Source organism: Manis pentadactyla, chromosome 5 (assembly GCF_030020395.1).
Source record: "Manis pentadactyla isolate mManPen7 chromosome 5, mManPen7.hap1, whole genome shotgun sequence".
In the NCBI taxonomy this organism is placed as follows: Eukaryota; Metazoa; Chordata; class Mammalia; order Pholidota; family Manidae; genus Manis; species Manis pentadactyla.
In genome coordinates, this window is record NC_080023.1 from 70,115,884 (window position 1) to 70,132,242 (window position 16,359).

Sequence of the window (16,359 nt, forward strand, 5' to 3'; positions counted from 1 at the left end):
TAATTGTAATGTGCCCTTTCTTTTTTCCCCCTCTTATCTCTCCCTTCCCACCCATTCTCCCCAGTCCCTTTCCCTTTGGTAACTGTTAGTCCATTCTTGGGTTCTGTGTTTCTGCTGCTGTTTTGTTCCTTCAGTTTTTTCCTTGTTCTTATACTCCACATATGAGTGAAATCATTTGGTACTTACCTTTCTCCGCCTGGCTTATTTCACTGAGCATAATACCCTCTTGCTCCATCCATGTTGCAAATGGTAGGATTTGTTTTTTCTAATGGCTGAATAATATTCCATTGTGTATATGGATCACATCTTCTTTATCCATTCATCTATTGATGGACACTTAGGTTACTTCCATTTCTTGGCTACTGTAAATAGTACTGCAATAAACATAGGGGTGCGTATCTCTTTTTCAAATTGGGCTGCTGCATTCTTAGGGTAAATTCCAAGAAGTGGAATTCCTGGGTCAAATGGTATTTCTACTTTGACCTTTTTGAGGAACCTCCCTCTATATTGCTTTCCACAATGGTTGAACTAATTTACATTCCCACCAGCAGTGTAAGAGGGTTCCCCTTTCTCCACAACCTCGCCAACATTTGTTGTTGGTCTTTTGGATGGTGGTGATCCCTACTGGTGTGAGGTGATATCTCACTGTGGTTTTAATTTGCATTTATCTGATGATTAGCGATGTGGAGCATATTTTCATGTGCTTGTTGGCCATCTGAAATTCTTCTTTGGAGAAGTGTCTGTTCAGCTCCTCTGCCCATTTTTTAACTGGATTATTTGCTTTTTGTTTGTTGAGGTGCATGAGCTCTTTATATATTTTGGGTGTCGACCCTTTATTGGATCTTTCATTTATGAATATATTCTCCCATACTGTAGGATGTCTTTTTGCTCTATTGGTGGTGTCCTTTGCTGTACAGAGGCTTTTCAGTTTGATGTAGTCTCACTTGTTCATTTTTGGTTTTGTTTCCCTTGCTGAGGGAGATATGTCCATGAAGAAGTCGCTCATGTTTATGTCCAAGAGATTTTTGCCTATGTTTTATTCTAAGTTTTATGGTTTCATGGCTTACATTCAGGTCTTTGATCCATTTTGAATTTACTTTTGTGTATGGGGTTAGACAATGATCCAGTTTCATTCTCTTACATGTAGCTGCCCAGTTTTGCCAACACCAGCTGTTGTAGAGGCTGTCATTTCCCCATTGTATGTTCCATGGCTCCCTTATCATATATTAATTGACCGTATATGTTTCGGTTAATATCTGGACTCTCTAATCTGTTCCACTGGTCTGTGGCTCTGTTCTTGTGCCAGTACCAAAGTGTTTTGATTACTATGGCTTTGTAGTAGAGCTTGAAGTTGGGGAGTGTAATCCCCCCACCTTTGTTCTTCCTTCTCAGGACTGCTTTGGCGATTCGGGGTCTTTTGTGGTTCCATATGAATTATAGAATGATTTGTTCTAGTTTGTTGAAGAATGCTGCTGGTATTTTGATAGGGAGTACATTGAATCTGTAGATTGCTTTAGGCAGGATGGCGATTTTGACAATATTAATTCTTCCTATCTGTGAGTATGGGATGTATTTCCATTTATTGGTTTCTTCTTTATTTTCTCTCATGCGTATCTTATAGTTTTCAGTACAGGTCTTTTACCTCCTTGGTTAGATTTATTCCTAAGGTATTTTATTCTTTTTGATGCAATTGTGAATGGAATTTTTGCCTGATTTCTCTTTCTGTTAGTTCATCATTAGTATATAGGAATGTAACAGGTTTCTGTGTATTGATTTGGTATCCTGCAACTTTGTTGAATTCAGTTATTAGTTCTAGTACTTTTGGGGTGGATTCTTTAAGGTATTTTATGTACAATATCATGTCATCTGCAAACAGTGACAGTTTCACTTCTTCCTTACCAATCTGGACGCCTTTTATTTCTTTGTGTGCTTTGATTGCTGTGGCGAGGACCTCCAATACTATGCTGAATAGAAGTGGGGAGAGTGGGCATCCTTGTCTTATTTCTGATCTTAGAGGAAAAGCTTTCAGCTTCTCGCTGTTAAGTATAATGTTGGCTATGTGTTTGTCATATATGGTCTTTATTATGTTGAGGTACTTGCCCTCTATACCCATTTTGTTGAGAGTTTTTATCATGAATGGATGTTGAATTTTGTCAAAGGCTTTTTCTGCATCTATGGAGATGATCATGAGATTTTTGTCCTTTTTGTTGATGTGGATGATGTTGATGGATTTTCAAATATTGTACCATCCTTGCCATCCACTGAATAAATCCTATTTGATCATAATGTATGATCTTTCTTCTTCATTTTTGAATTTGGTTCACTAATATTTTGTTGAGTATTTTTGCACCTATGTTCATCAGTGATATTGGTCTGTAATTTTCTTTTTTTGTGGTGTCTTTGCCTGGTTTTGGTATTAGAGTGATGCTGGCATCATAGAATGAGTTTGGAAGTAATCCCTCGTCTTCTACTTTTTGGAAAACTTTAAGGAGGATGGGTCTTCACTAAATGTTTGAGAAAATTCAGCGATGAAGCCATCTGATCCAGGGGTTTTGTTCTTAGGTAGTTTTTTGATTTCCAACTGAATTTCATTGTTGGTAATTGGTCTGTTCAAATTTTCTGTTTCTTCAGGGGCTCAGCCTTGAAAGGCTATATTTTTCTAGAAAGGTTTCATTTCTTCTAGGTTTTCCAATTTGTTAGCATATAGTTTTTCATAGTATTCTCTATAATTCTTTATATTTCTGTGGTGTCCATAGTGATCCTTCCTTTCTCATTTCTGATTCTGTTTATGTATGTATAGTCTCTTTTTTCCTTGGTAAGTCTGGCTAGGGGTTTATCTATTTTTTTTAATTTTCTCGAAGAACCAGCTTCTAGTTTCTTTGATTCTTTCTATTGCTTTATTCTTCTCAATTTCATTTATTTTTGCTTTGATATTAATTATGCCCCTCTTTCTACTGACTCTGGGCTTCATTTGTTCTTCTTTTTCTAGTTTCATTAATTGTGAGTTCAGACTGTTCATATGGGATTGTTCTTTCCTGAGGTAGGCCTGTATTGCAATATAGTTTCTTCTTAGAACAGCCTTTGCTGAGTCCCACAGGTTTTGGGGTGTTAAGTTATTGTTTCCATTTTTCTCCATATATTGCCTGATTTGTTTTTATTTGGTCATTGATCCATTGACTATTTAGGAGCATGTTGTTAAGCTTCCATGTGTTTGTGGGCTTTTCTCTTTTCTTTGCATAATTTACTTCTAGTTTCATACTTTTGTGGTCTCAGAAGCTCACTGGTACAATTTCAATCCTTTTGAATTTACTGAGGCTCTTTTTGTGGCTTAGTATGTGATCTATTCTGGCTTCACTGTATTTTTTATTTACATTTCCCTAATGACTTATGATTTTCAACATCTCTTCATGTCCTTATTAGCCTCCTGCTTAACTTCTTTGGAGAAAAATCTCTTCAGGTCCTTTGCCCAGTTTTTAATTGGGTTTTTATCTGTTCATTGTTGAGTTTTAAGAGTTCTTTATATTCTGGATGTTAGGTCCTTAAAAGATACATTATCTGCAAATATTTTCTCCCATTCTGTAGGTTTCCTTCATAATTTTTTAATAATGTCTTTGGATTTAGAGTTTTAAATTCTGATCAGGTCCAACTCATCTGTTTTTGTTGTTGCTGCTTGTGTGTTTGATACCCTATCTAAGAATCTGTTGCCAAATACAAGATCATGAAAATTTAACCCTATGTTTTCTTTGAAGGCTTGTAGCTTTAGCTCTTGTATGTAAATAGTGTTTTTTAACATGTGATTTCATGGAGAGAAGATGATTTGTTGTGAAGGTGAGCACGACAAAGATACATGACCGTTCTTTTATTATTGAAAGTGTATCATTTGGTTTGGTTTGGAAGTGGTCTGATCTAAGACAGTTTTGCAACATGGATTATTATAATTGATCAAGTGTTTCTGGAGAACTGGGCTCTCTCCTTCTTTTCTGCACTTCTCCATGTTTGTCTCTTTGAAAGTGGTGTCCCTCGGGAAAAGGGTAGCACTCTCTGAATTTGAATTTTAAATGAACATAATAAAACACTTAGGTGAATTCATATTCAAATGTTGCATACACATTTGTTGGTTTCTATTCTTTTCCATTAAGGAACCATGACTCTTTCCAACTGTAAGTCCTAGAACTTTGTGTCTTAGCTGTTCAGGGCTGAACTCTATGCCCAATCAGAGGTAAGAGCACTCTCAGTACTTTTGCTAGGGTTATTGAGAGGCCCTATTATCTTTCCCATTGGACCTGCAGCTATAATTTCAGAAAGTTAGAGCTTCTGATAATTAAATACATGAAAATTATTTAAAAAAAAAACAACTTAAAAAAGACAAATTTCTCAAATGTATTGGATATGAGTATTTGAATTCTCTATTAGTAAAACTTTTTGAGGTAGGATGGTAATGATTTATATAGGTTTTACTCAAATATGGCATGATACAAGGCATGAAAAATCTGAAAACATATCTGTTTCTAAATTAGAAACAATGGGATTTTAATATGCTTTAAAATAAATATTCAGAAACATAAATCAGCAAATTGTGTTTTAAGAAACTGTAGCCAAATTCAAATCTACTTCTTGTAATTGCTGGATAATATAAAAGAACAGAGTACTAATGAAATTTCTCTCCTTTTAGTAAATGCTGATTTCGTTCTGTTTTTCAAGAAAATAGTACCCTCAAAGGATAAAGAAAAGGCATTTATGTTAAGTTATTCTGATATTCTAATTTTAAAACGTATTAGGATGCAAGCTAAGAATGCCTCAGGCAATATATAAGAGTAAAACAACACTTGAAAAATTTGGATATACCACTCTTGGCTACTAATTTCAGTTGTAATTATGTTCAATTGAATTTTTATCTCATCTTTGTTTTCACTGAAATAAAAATATTCTGACCATTAGGTGTCATCAGTGTCAATTAAAAAATTTTCCAAGACTCTAGATTTGAAACATAAATTTGGAGCATCAATCTACTTTTCTTTGTATATTTACTCCAACACCCAATCACAGTAAATAACAACAGCTGAAACCACCAGGAAATGTGTACAATAGATAATTTTCAGAAAAGTGACTTACTATTGAACCTTCACTGGTTAATGTTCCTGAGACAGTGCCATAGCTTTACATACCTAGATCAAAGTTGTTGGAATTGAACAGGAATTCTGGCAAATAAAAAAATTCTGGGATAAGTTCTTTTACGTCTGCCATGTTGTGCTTTGATGCTGAATACCAGGCCTCACGCACACTGTGAAACATCCGGTCAGCCAGGTCAAAGTGGCCTCCCTGTGGACATAGTGAGAAGGCACCCCTCTGTTAGAGAACCATTTCCACCTTCCGTCAAGCTTAACAGCTTGAAAACCCCAAATAAATGTTTGGTGACAATTCAGTTTCCCATAATCCTATGTCAAATACATAAAATGTTCAATAATCTCAAAAAGAAAACTAATTCTCTTTGGAGTACTCCTTACAAAGGATGCTCAATATGTTTGTTTTGTAATCAAAGTGAAATCCCGATATAAGGACTTTAAAAAGTCATTTAAAGAAATACTAGTTTTTGGAGAGAGGACAATACTATAAGGACATATAAATTTTTCTATACTTTGATGACACTCTCTTAAAAAAATAAAGATTCTAATTAACCCTCCACAGTTGGAAATATTCAAGTTATATATGTGTTTGTCCAATTTTATAAATTAATATGACATTTAAGTTTTCACACCAGTTAAGAATTAAGTGGCGAACTATAAGGTGATCAAAAGTTATAGATTGATAAAACAAATTCAAACAGAAAAGGGATTGCTTTTGCTTATCCAGCTGACAGATATACTACCTCCTTCCTCAAACTCCGTATGCTGTGTTTTAAGAGAACATAGTGTATTTGCCATTATGATGAAGTTCCTGTGGGGAAACCCTGAAGTCCATATGATGGACGCCAAGACCCACAATTTGGCCCATTATCTCTGACCTCATCTTCTATGACCTTCCCCATATTTACTCTGTTCCAAACACATTGGCCTCCTTATTGTTCCTTAAACATCTCAAGCACACGCCTAACTTAGGGCTCTCGCAGGCGCTGTTCCCTCTGCCTAGAAAACACTTTCTGTGGGTATCTGCATGAGTAACTCTCTCGCCTCCTTCAAGTTATTGTGCAGATGTTGTCTGTTCAAGGAGACCTACTTTGACCACTCTACATAACACTGCACTGTGCCTTCCCCAACCTCCCAGTCCCCAAACTTCCCATCCACCTTCTTTGATTCTCTATTTTTCTGATATTCTTCAACAATTATAACGTACTCATTTATTATGTTTGTCTTACTCAACAAAAACAAGATAAGCTCCTTAAGGCAGGGTTTTTGTGTTCACTGATATGCTCCAAGCACCTAGAATAAGTAGTGCCTGATACATAGTATGTATTCAATAAATATTTGCTGAAGGAAGAGAATGTGGAGAAAAACAGTTACAATAAAGAAGACAGCAAATGAGCCAGACTACATTACTCTTGTTTTAATGTTTGCTAAATTCAGCCAGTTGAGGCTGAGTTCCATATACCTGGCTGGAAAGCATACACTGCTAGCTTATCTGACGAAAGGACCCTGCACATGTTTACTGTACACAGAGTCTAGTTTGTTCATCAATTTGGCTCAGCAAAATTCCACTTTAATTATGTTGTACTAATTTTGTGATTAAAACTTCACAGGGCTTCTTGTAAAGCAAGCTAACAGTATAAAAAAAGAAACCATTTTAAATAGAAAGTTTAAGTGGAAAAAATTCTAAATTTAGAGTTTTACCTGTAGCCTTAAGAATATCTGTGTGAAAGGTTCCATCCTTACTAGGTATGAAGCCACAATCATTGCAGATGAATAGTGGGTCCCATAGTGGTAGGCTGGTGTTTCTCCTATTCAAGAAAATTAAAGCATAATTGAAAACCAAACAGTGTATATGAAAAACAAAATGGGTATTAATAGGCTTGGAAATGCAAATGTATATATTAACTACATTACTTTACTAACTGCAGTTAGCACTGGCATTTGTAGCATGAAAGCTTTATGATGACACTCTAACCTTCACTTATATACTGGGCAGTCATCCAAAGTATGGATAATTTAATGCCTTTCCCCCAAAACTTGGCACATCTAGCAATTCATGTTCTGAGGCTTATTGTAGTAATGAACTCTTAAAGCCAATCATCTTCCACTAAAGCAGGATATTGACTTATAGCTACTTTTAGTAGGTTCTGGCTTTGCAATGGCATTTAAGGGTACAGCTGACCCTAAACAATATGGGTTTGAACTGTGTGGGTCCATTTAAACGTGAATTGTTTTTACAAAATTAATACATTTGAGATTTGTGAAAATTTGACAAAACATTTTTTCTCAACCTTATTTTAAGAATACAAAATACTATATATGTAACATACAAAATACGTGCTAATTGACTGTTTATGTTATTAGTAAGGCTTCCAGCCAATAGTAGACTATCAGTAGTTACGTTTTAGGGGAATCAAAAGTTATACGTAGATTTTCAACAGTATGGGGAGTCAGCACCCCCTATCCCCATGATGTTCAAAGGTCGACTGTATTTCTCTAAACTGTCTATGAATATTATGCAATTTTTGTTCCACATTCTCCTTGGAAGAGAAAAAAATAAAAAAAGATTCCACACAGGGACTATTGTTAGGCTTAGGTTTAGTTTTTACCCCTTTCTTATTTTGCCTATTTGAGAGGGGACACATGTCAACATAAAACATAATAAATCATAAGTAAACTTACAGTGTTTTAAGAAGGTAGTTTATTATTATTATTATTTTTAATACAAAAGAGTTCCAAAAACTGCCTCATATAATTAAAAGAGAGTCAGTAAAGGATAGTTCCTGGCTTAAGCACAATTAGAGATAAAGGCAGGTTATAATGGGAAATTTCTACCCTATACAAACATACCTAGTTTTCTGCCAATATCTGACAAGCTACCTAAAAATCCCTTCCAACCATGGCTACCAGTTGGCATGCAAAATCTGATTTTTCTACTCTGATAGTTGTACATATATGTGCATACATAATATAATAGATGTAATAATATACAAGCAATTTGGAGAAAACTGCAAGGATGTCAGACCACCAGATAATGGCTTACTTTTGAAACTCAGGTACCAAGTCCAATGACAAGAAAAGTTACTTACCATTAGGGTCTTCCCAATCTTTATACCGTTTCTTATACTGAGCTAATCGTTCATCCGTCTGTGCTCCCATTGGCTTAGCCAGGTTTCTAAATGTTTTGGGATTAGTAAGGTCTACCTCCTAAAATACAAACAAAATCAAGTCCTAATTACTATATACTTTCTATTCTCACCAATGTAGGTACAGTGGTTATAGCAGAAAATGAGGATTTATAAATGATTTATAAACGTACTAGTACGTGGGGTCACACTGGCAGAACTGGACCCCCAAAACAAAGTTAGGTACCTCTGGTTATCCACACTTAAAAAAGTCAAATGGCGGGGCTCTCTTGTCCCCTCCTGGCGTTTGTCAGGAGCTCTGTCCTCTCACTGTATCTCTCAATAAAAGCCTCTCAGCCTCTCCCTAGCTCTCCTACCTTGGGTGTTTGCTAAATTCATTCTTCAACTCCACAAACAAGAACCCTGACATCATTTTTTGGGGCTTGTCTGGGATAACTTCAGAGGTATCAGCATCAGAGCCTGCCTTTTCTTTCACTGTCCTTATAGAAGGCAGCCATCTATGGCACTCAAAATCGGATGCTCTTCAGCCACTTAAATGGGACTAACCCGGATGCCGATCTCTAAGTCTCGAGGGACAGGCTCCCCTGTGTCTCCCTCAGTGGATCCCCCGTCTCCCTTGGGAGCTGGGAAAGTCAGCTGGCTGGAGGCCAGGATTCCCTTTCAGAGGCTCTCCTTGGATGCGAGGGACTGAGGAAGGCTGTGGGCAACTGCCTAGGCTGAGGCTACACTTCAGCGGCTTCTCAAAGGTCCGTTTGTCTGGAATCAGACCCCGACAGCCCAACTGGGTATCCGTGAGGAGTGTCTCTCTCTCTTTCTGCCTTCCAGCCTGCTACTTCAGGCTGCCCGGGCCTCAATGAGGCAGGGGGCATTCCTAACTCCTAACTTCATCAATCTCACGGAACCTGATGCTCACCACCGCAAGGTAGGAGACCCACGCTTCGCTCTTATTCCTGACTAAATGCTGTACTTTTTATCTCATAAAAATGTGTCTGGGCACCCATTAGCCACTTAAAAGATGATTAGTGTCGGCTACTAGTCTTAATTCTTGGGTGAACGGTTTCCTGGTGTCTGCCACTCCTTGATCCTCTGCCTCCGGACAGACTGGAATGTCACGGAGTGGCTGAGCCGATTTCCTACTTTCCTATCCTAATCTGCGGACTCCGAGGGCAGATGGGACTAGTAGACAGCGGTCCTGGATCTTGGCTCCAGCTAATCGATCCGATGGCGCTGAGTGAACCTCCGGCTAGGCTGCTGCCTATGCAAGAGTCGCAGATGACACCTGATGTCTTGTCTTACAGATCAGATTTCTTACAGTGGGTGACTAGCAGGATAATTACCATGCAGAGGCAAAAACTGGTGTTTAAGAGTACAGACACACCCAAATGTCCGTGGCAGTCTCTGAATTTTATCTCTGGCCTTGGAAAAAGTTCCCCTGTTCCTCATTCAAAGCAATCCTCTTTGGCCTGCACCACTTTCTCCTGTGTAATGTAAATGAAGTCTGTGAAGTAATCAAGCTGAAACCTTGAGCCCAACATGTAAATGCCTCTATTCTAACCTCCCTTCCTTAGAGGCAGTCATCCTGGGGCTGGGCATTTCCTTTTCTGCAGCCCCCAGAGAAGGGAAACAGGCTTGTGACTCTGACCAAGGCTCTGGTAGCCAGAGGTCACACAGTCCCCTCCACTTATGGGACAGGCAGGGGGCTCTCAAGGAAGTGTCTTATCTTCTGCACACAAGCCTGGCCTCAATACAAACTCTCTGATTAGAGAGGCTTGGCCCCTGAGAGAAGTATGCAATATAATAAGGTTATGCAGTTAAATTTATTTTGCCACAAGGAAGGAAAATAGTCAAAAGTCCCGTGGAATATTACAATATAAAATTGGGCATTCTAAAACTTTCAGAAAATTCTAATAGAAAATATTAAGCATTAATGCTAATTTAAGTTGAGCTGAAATGGACATGTCCTTATGGTTATCAGCTGCTTAAGTTTACCTAAAGTCACTTAAGTTGATGTTATCTGTTAAATCTTTCAAGAAAAAGTGCTTTAAAAGAGGTTGACTTTGTCTAATGTTTAGTGAAGGTTTTCTGAGTAATTTAGCATGGTTGTTAAGGAATGAGTAAATTACGTAAGTGTAGCAAGTGAACATCTTAATAATAGTGTGTTACGGTGTGTATACCTACAAACAGCCTGAGAATCTTTGTGGTAATCTAAAACCTTAAAGTTTTGCTAAGTTGAGTAGACATATTTTGTGCTTAAAGATTGTGCTGTAAAGCACATGGTTCCAGAAATTATAAAATGTGTTCATAAATTTGTCAATCTAAAGAATGCTATTGTAACAGTTTACAATAGCCTACTTCTCACTGTTCACTGAAAATTAAAGTTCCTGATGGTTTTAAGTTCTAATTAAAGCTACTTAAAATAAGGAAAACATTTCTGCATGCTAAAGAATGTGTCTTTGATAAAAGAAGGTAACTTTGTTCTAAAGTATAGCTGTTTATTTAAAGAGGGAGAACTCTGAATGTAAAAAGAAGGTTGTAGAAAGTTTGTGGAATAATTTAATATGGTCATGCTATGTGAAATTAAAGCAAATGAATCTTAATATCAAGTACACAGCAAAACTATAAATTTTTTTCTTGTTAAAAGGAAAAAGTTTTTTTGAACTATTTGCTCTCAATGTTGAATGATTGCAAAGTGTTTTCTAATTGTTTTATTAGAGTCTAGATGAGTTGTCTGAGTACTTAAAAAAATAAGATCTTAATATTAAAAGGACTAAAAACTAAGTTTTGCTAATAACTGTGTAACTTCTGTATTTGCCTTTAAAATTTTTTATTGTCATTCTGGTTAAATAGGTAAGTATAGTTTCATAGTGACCTATGATTCTATTTAGGCTATTTAGGCAAGTGCCTTAAAAATTTTCTTTTGACAGCTTCCCAAATTCAAATTCAAAAAGGTGCTTTTACTTCTAGTTAACTCTGATGTTTTCCAGAGGGCCACTGAAACATGTCAGAGGAATTTTTTCTCCTCATTGGGGAAAATAGTTGGCTAATTTGGCTTATTTACCTGCTTAATTATCTGGAAAGAACTGTGAAAGGGAATGATGCTAAACTTTGTTACTCAATGTTTTATGTTACAGAAATATCCAAATTTCCTTATGTCAACTGTCTTGCAGTAAGCTTTCATCAGATCTTTAACCAGTTATTCATAAGTCTTGTAATTTATAGTCATTATTTTATTACTCCTAAACTCGTAAAGAACTAGATTCCACCAAAGCAAGTATTAGTTTCATAAGTTTAAGTAGACTAAGGAAAATAATTTTATGACTTGTTTCAAATGTTGCTGATAAAGTGTTTCAAACTTTTTCTCTTAAGATGACAACAGTTTAGTTAATGACACCTTTATAAGCAGAATTGAAACATTAATTTTTCTCTGTACCTGATCCCTCCAGAATTTAAAACTCTAAGTGAATATTTTTATATTTTATGGCAGTATGTTTATTTGCATAAGCTCAATGAGAATCTGCCTTCCTTGTAACAGGACCAATTAAAAACACTGGTTATATTACCAAGGCTTTGACTGGAATGTCATACCTAGAGACACGTGCGTAACCTCAGATATGAAGACAGCTTTAAGGAACTAAGATTGACTTTATAGAGCCAACAAAGCCACTTGGAAGAACTGGCCTGGTACATTGCTTACAGGGTTCCCAGCAGCCTTACCAGGTGAGTAAAGGAAGGTCACTTTCTGGCAGGTGCAGGAACCTCGGAATGCCTTGGGGACCTCGAGAAGAGAGGAATTCACCCAAATCTACAGGTACTGCAGGCAAAACTTGACGGCAAGTCTGGCTTGGCTTTCTGGCCTCAAGAGGACTTTAAAAGTCCAGTCTAAAGTTCCTTATAAAAAGTTCCAGCAAAGCACATTTAAAAGATCCTATGTAATTAATTGCTCTTCTTGCTGCACTTATGCAAATCATCAAGCTAAGTGTTAATTATTTTCTTAATCTGGTTACTTCTACTAAAAATGAGGGTGATTTTAGAGTATTGTTTCAATAATGCAGCCTTATCTATACTAAAACCTAATACTAGTCATTGGGACATAGACTAAATCCAGAATTCTAGTTTCTCCAAGGTATCTAGATATGCTTCTACAGATATTTTAGTTTTCTCTTATCATTTCAATTAAAGTTTTACTGTTTCTAGTCCTCATATTCAGCCATGCATTCTTAATCTCATCAAGTTTGTCCTTCCAGAATGGAAAATTCAACTCCAGATGTTGCTACTTAACCTAATAACACGATTTGTTCTATCTTGCCTAGAAGCAATAAAACTGCAAATAGTAATAGAAATGGAACCCAGAATAAAAGTGCCCATCTTCCGAGGCCCTCTCAACCAACCAGTGAGGGAGACCTAACTGCACTCCTTGGACCCTCTCAGCATGGCCAGAGCAGTCGTCACCCCCTTTCCCTGGCAGCAGCTAGGGTCTCTTTCTGTAGAAAGGGGAATGAGACAGGGACCTTGGGTGTAGTCAGAGTAGAGTGAGGGCCTCTGGAAAAAGGCAGGATATTTACAGTCAGAGCAATGTAATAACGTGCAAATTAGTCCCTATTGAAACTGTGTGAAGCATTATGCAAAGTCAAGGTCACTCTAATTCTCCAGGGTAAAGACAGAAGACTAGGAATATAGACATCTTCAGTGAGACCAGTTAATGCTCAAAAGGCCAGGAGTAACTTGGCCTGGAATGTTTGAGTGTTCCACAATTAAAGAAGGGTATCTCAGCATAACCAGTGACTTCACTGTATCTCAACTATAAACAGCCCTAGCAAACAGACAGCAACCCAGCCCACCTTGGGGGCAGGGCAGGTAGTACAAGTCTGCACCCCTAACCCTTTATCCACATCCCTGAAAATCCTCAACCGACTATAAATCCCCTAGACAACACACCATCACGGGCTCTCTTGTCCCCTCCTGGCACAAGCCAGGAGCTCTGTCCTCTCACTGTGTCTCTCAATAAAAGCCTCTCCGTGGCTCTCCTAAAAAACAACAAAAAAACAGTCAAATGGCAGTTTGTTAACTGATTCATTATGAAGACAACTGCCTTGGAAATTTAGTGTTCACAGAGAAAGGCACTCAAGAACCAGGCCTGGAGGTGAGCAGTAAGAGGAACAGCCTCTGCTGGTCTTGGCAAGGGCACAGATAGCAGCAGACTGTACACAGCAGCTCTGGTCGCCTATGCCCTCCATTGCCCACATAACTGGAAGATCAAATCTCCTCTCCTCTGTTTCACTCCAACTTCACTTCTGAGCATTTTCTCCTTAGAGGTGGTCAGGAAGTGACCTTAGAAGAGCACCCAGGAATTCATCACCTCTAAAAGACAACATAATACCAGACCAAGTGACTTCCAAATGACATGGAATCCTTCATACCAGAGATTATTTTAAAAGCTCACCTCTAGCTGGGCTAATTCATATGTTCAAAAGAAAACCACAATTTACCTCCTGAGGGTTTTAAAAGTAGAAATTTGAAATATGTACCCATGGGATATTTAATCTGTATCCTTTTTATAGGACATTATGGCTGAGCAATTTTTCCAAAGTTGTATTTTAAAAGTCTTGGGAAGGAGAAATGTATGCACGTCAAGTCAGTATATTTGTCAAAAATCTTTATGCAAAATTCATCATTAATACATTTCTGGTTAATTCAAAAAACATTCAGGTGGAAGGCAGCTATGCTCACCACTATACCACCAAAGCAAGCACCAAGTATAAAAATCAAACGAATAATCATATCTGACTTGATTGTTTATAGTTCATGATGTGTGATCAAAACTGAAAGTTTCTGTGATATGACTGCCCTTGCACTGTTCACCATGTAAGAACTTATTCACTATGTAAGACCTTGTTCACCATGTAAGAACTTGTTCGTTATGCTTCAGAAGATTGGAGACTGTTGAGAATTAGGCTTGGGGTTGATTAATGATTGTGCATTGAGTCTCCTATACAGAATTTTATTGTTGTTAACAACCATTTGATCAATAAATATGACAGATGCCCTCTTAAAATAAAAACAAAATAAAAAAAACCATTCAGGTGTATACTAAGTACCAGGCACTGTTCTAGAGGTTGGGATTGGGAATTGAGAGCTACATGAGACAGTCTTCGTGCTCAATAACCTCGTAGTTCAGTAGGGTCAGACAAAAGTCATGATTGCAACACACTAGAAAAGAAAGTACCACTAGACAACTACAGGGCAGTGTGGGAGCAGTGGGACCAGAGGAGTGAGGAGGATGATGAGGAGAGAAAGGACAGAAGGCTCCCTGGATGTAACACCTGAGTGTGTCCTCCAGGATAAAGTGGAGCTGGCCAGCTGAACTGCAGGTGGCAGAGAAGATGCACATGGGCGCTGGGGGAGAATTCCAAATGGGGAGTAGCACCTGCCGAGCTACTGAGAGGCACAAGGAGGGAAGTGGTAGCCCTGAATAGCAGTCCTGGGAGTATGAAGGGGATATATATGTAGGAGTTGCTTTGTAAGGGCTTTTTAGGTTTTAAATCCTCTCCAAATTGTGATGATGAGTCACTGAATAATTTTAAACAGAGGGATGACTCCATTAGATTCGTTTTTTTGAATCTGGAAGCAATGTAGAGGACAAAGTGATATCCACCAGTGGATACAAATTAATTAGCACTTAAGGGAACCAAATAGATATTATGAATAATATCTAAGAAGGTGACCAATTATCTGTACTTTGCACAAGTCCAAGCTAAAACTCTCATCTTTGTGGAATAACTGCCTGCTGAGAACTTTATAAAACAAATAGAATATCTGAGCAATTGTAGTATCTTTTAATTACTTTTGAAAATGTGTACTACTTACACACAATCTGAGACTTACCTCTGAGTCATAATCTGCAAGGATCCAGGGAAAGACAGGGTACTGCATGAGATCATTATAGGATCTGCCAGCCAAAGTGTTCAGATGCATTAAATACTGGAAGTTGCTGATTTCACCTCTCTTGGGAAAGATAAACAGAGATTCATTTAGACCAATCAATTATTTCTACTATGTTCACTTTTTTAAATGTTATATGCAAAATGAGGCAAAGGACAGTTTCTTCTTACAGATTTCAGAATGAACTGTTTTTTTTCCCTAGAAAGAACAGAAACATAGCACTTTTCCTATGGTACATATGTTATGGATTATTAAAGTGATTTTAACTATATGATTTATGCTGTCTAACTATAAATTCCAAAGGAACCTGACATTTTTATTAAGCTTACCTCCCATCTCTGAGTCACAGACTTCTCTCCAACCAAAGTGCTAAGCAACCCAGATCTAAAAACAACAAATAATTAAATAAATTGTAGGCAGTGTAATTTTAAATTTGAGTAATTACAAAGTTGAAAACTTTAAGTCACCTGATCCAGACTTCTTCAAACTATGGAGGACTGATCAGTGGGTCATGAAGTTTGTTTAGTGGGTTGTGATCAACATTTGAAATATGAAATTACCACAGACTCAAAGTAAAGGGAAGAGAACATGGAAGGCATTGTATATAGTAGAGGAAAATATTTCACTGAATTTTGTTTTAGTGTTTGTAACAGTCTGTGTGACTTGGGATGCAATGTAGTGGACATCATTTCAACTGTAGGTTATGGCAAATGAGTTAGAAAAACACTGACCTAGTCCAACCTTTTACCTTTTCCAATAATCCTTACATAAACATATTTAAAGACATTAAATTGGAGTAACTGAAATAGTACATAATATTTTGTACCTAAAAGGTATATGGCCCATTAACAGAGATGTTGAAAAAGTGATTGAAAATATTAATATTTTATGACAGGAAGGTCACTGCTATTCAGGCCATTTAAAATTATGGACTTTTTTGAATAGCAAACTTTCCTAGAGTGCTATTTAAAAAGTTCTTAACGTTCAACAGCTTTGTAATATTGATAATTAATAATGTGAAGATGGCATATTTGTCACTGAACCAGCATTTACCTATACTTTTTGTCTGTAAGGAAATTAATAGATTTTTAAACCTTAGTTCATAAACATCCAGCTCACTAATATAGATACCGCTTTCCACATCTAGATAA

At 37.2% G+C, this 16,359-nt stretch overlaps 1 protein-coding gene across 8 annotated transcripts in view; it reads right to left on the reverse strand.

Annotated features, from left to right (window-relative positions):
- Positions 1–16,359, reverse strand: part of WDFY3 (WD repeat and FYVE domain containing 3) — a 275,767-nt gene that overhangs the window by 26,024 nt on the left and 233,384 nt on the right. For all 8 annotated transcript variants that reach the window (XM_036906343.2, XM_036906345.2, XM_036906342.2 and 5 more), the window contains 5 exons: positions 15,538–15,592; positions 15,152–15,271; positions 8,213–8,330; positions 6,825–6,931; positions 5,166–5,319 (listed from right to left, as the gene is read on the reverse strand). In XM_036906343.2, coding sequence (XP_036762238.2) covers positions 5,166–5,319; positions 6,825–6,931; positions 8,213–8,330; positions 15,152–15,271; positions 15,538–15,592 — 554 coding nt within the window. The remainder of the gene's footprint in view (positions 1–5,165; positions 5,320–6,824; positions 6,932–8,212; positions 8,331–15,151; positions 15,272–15,537; positions 15,593–16,359) is intronic.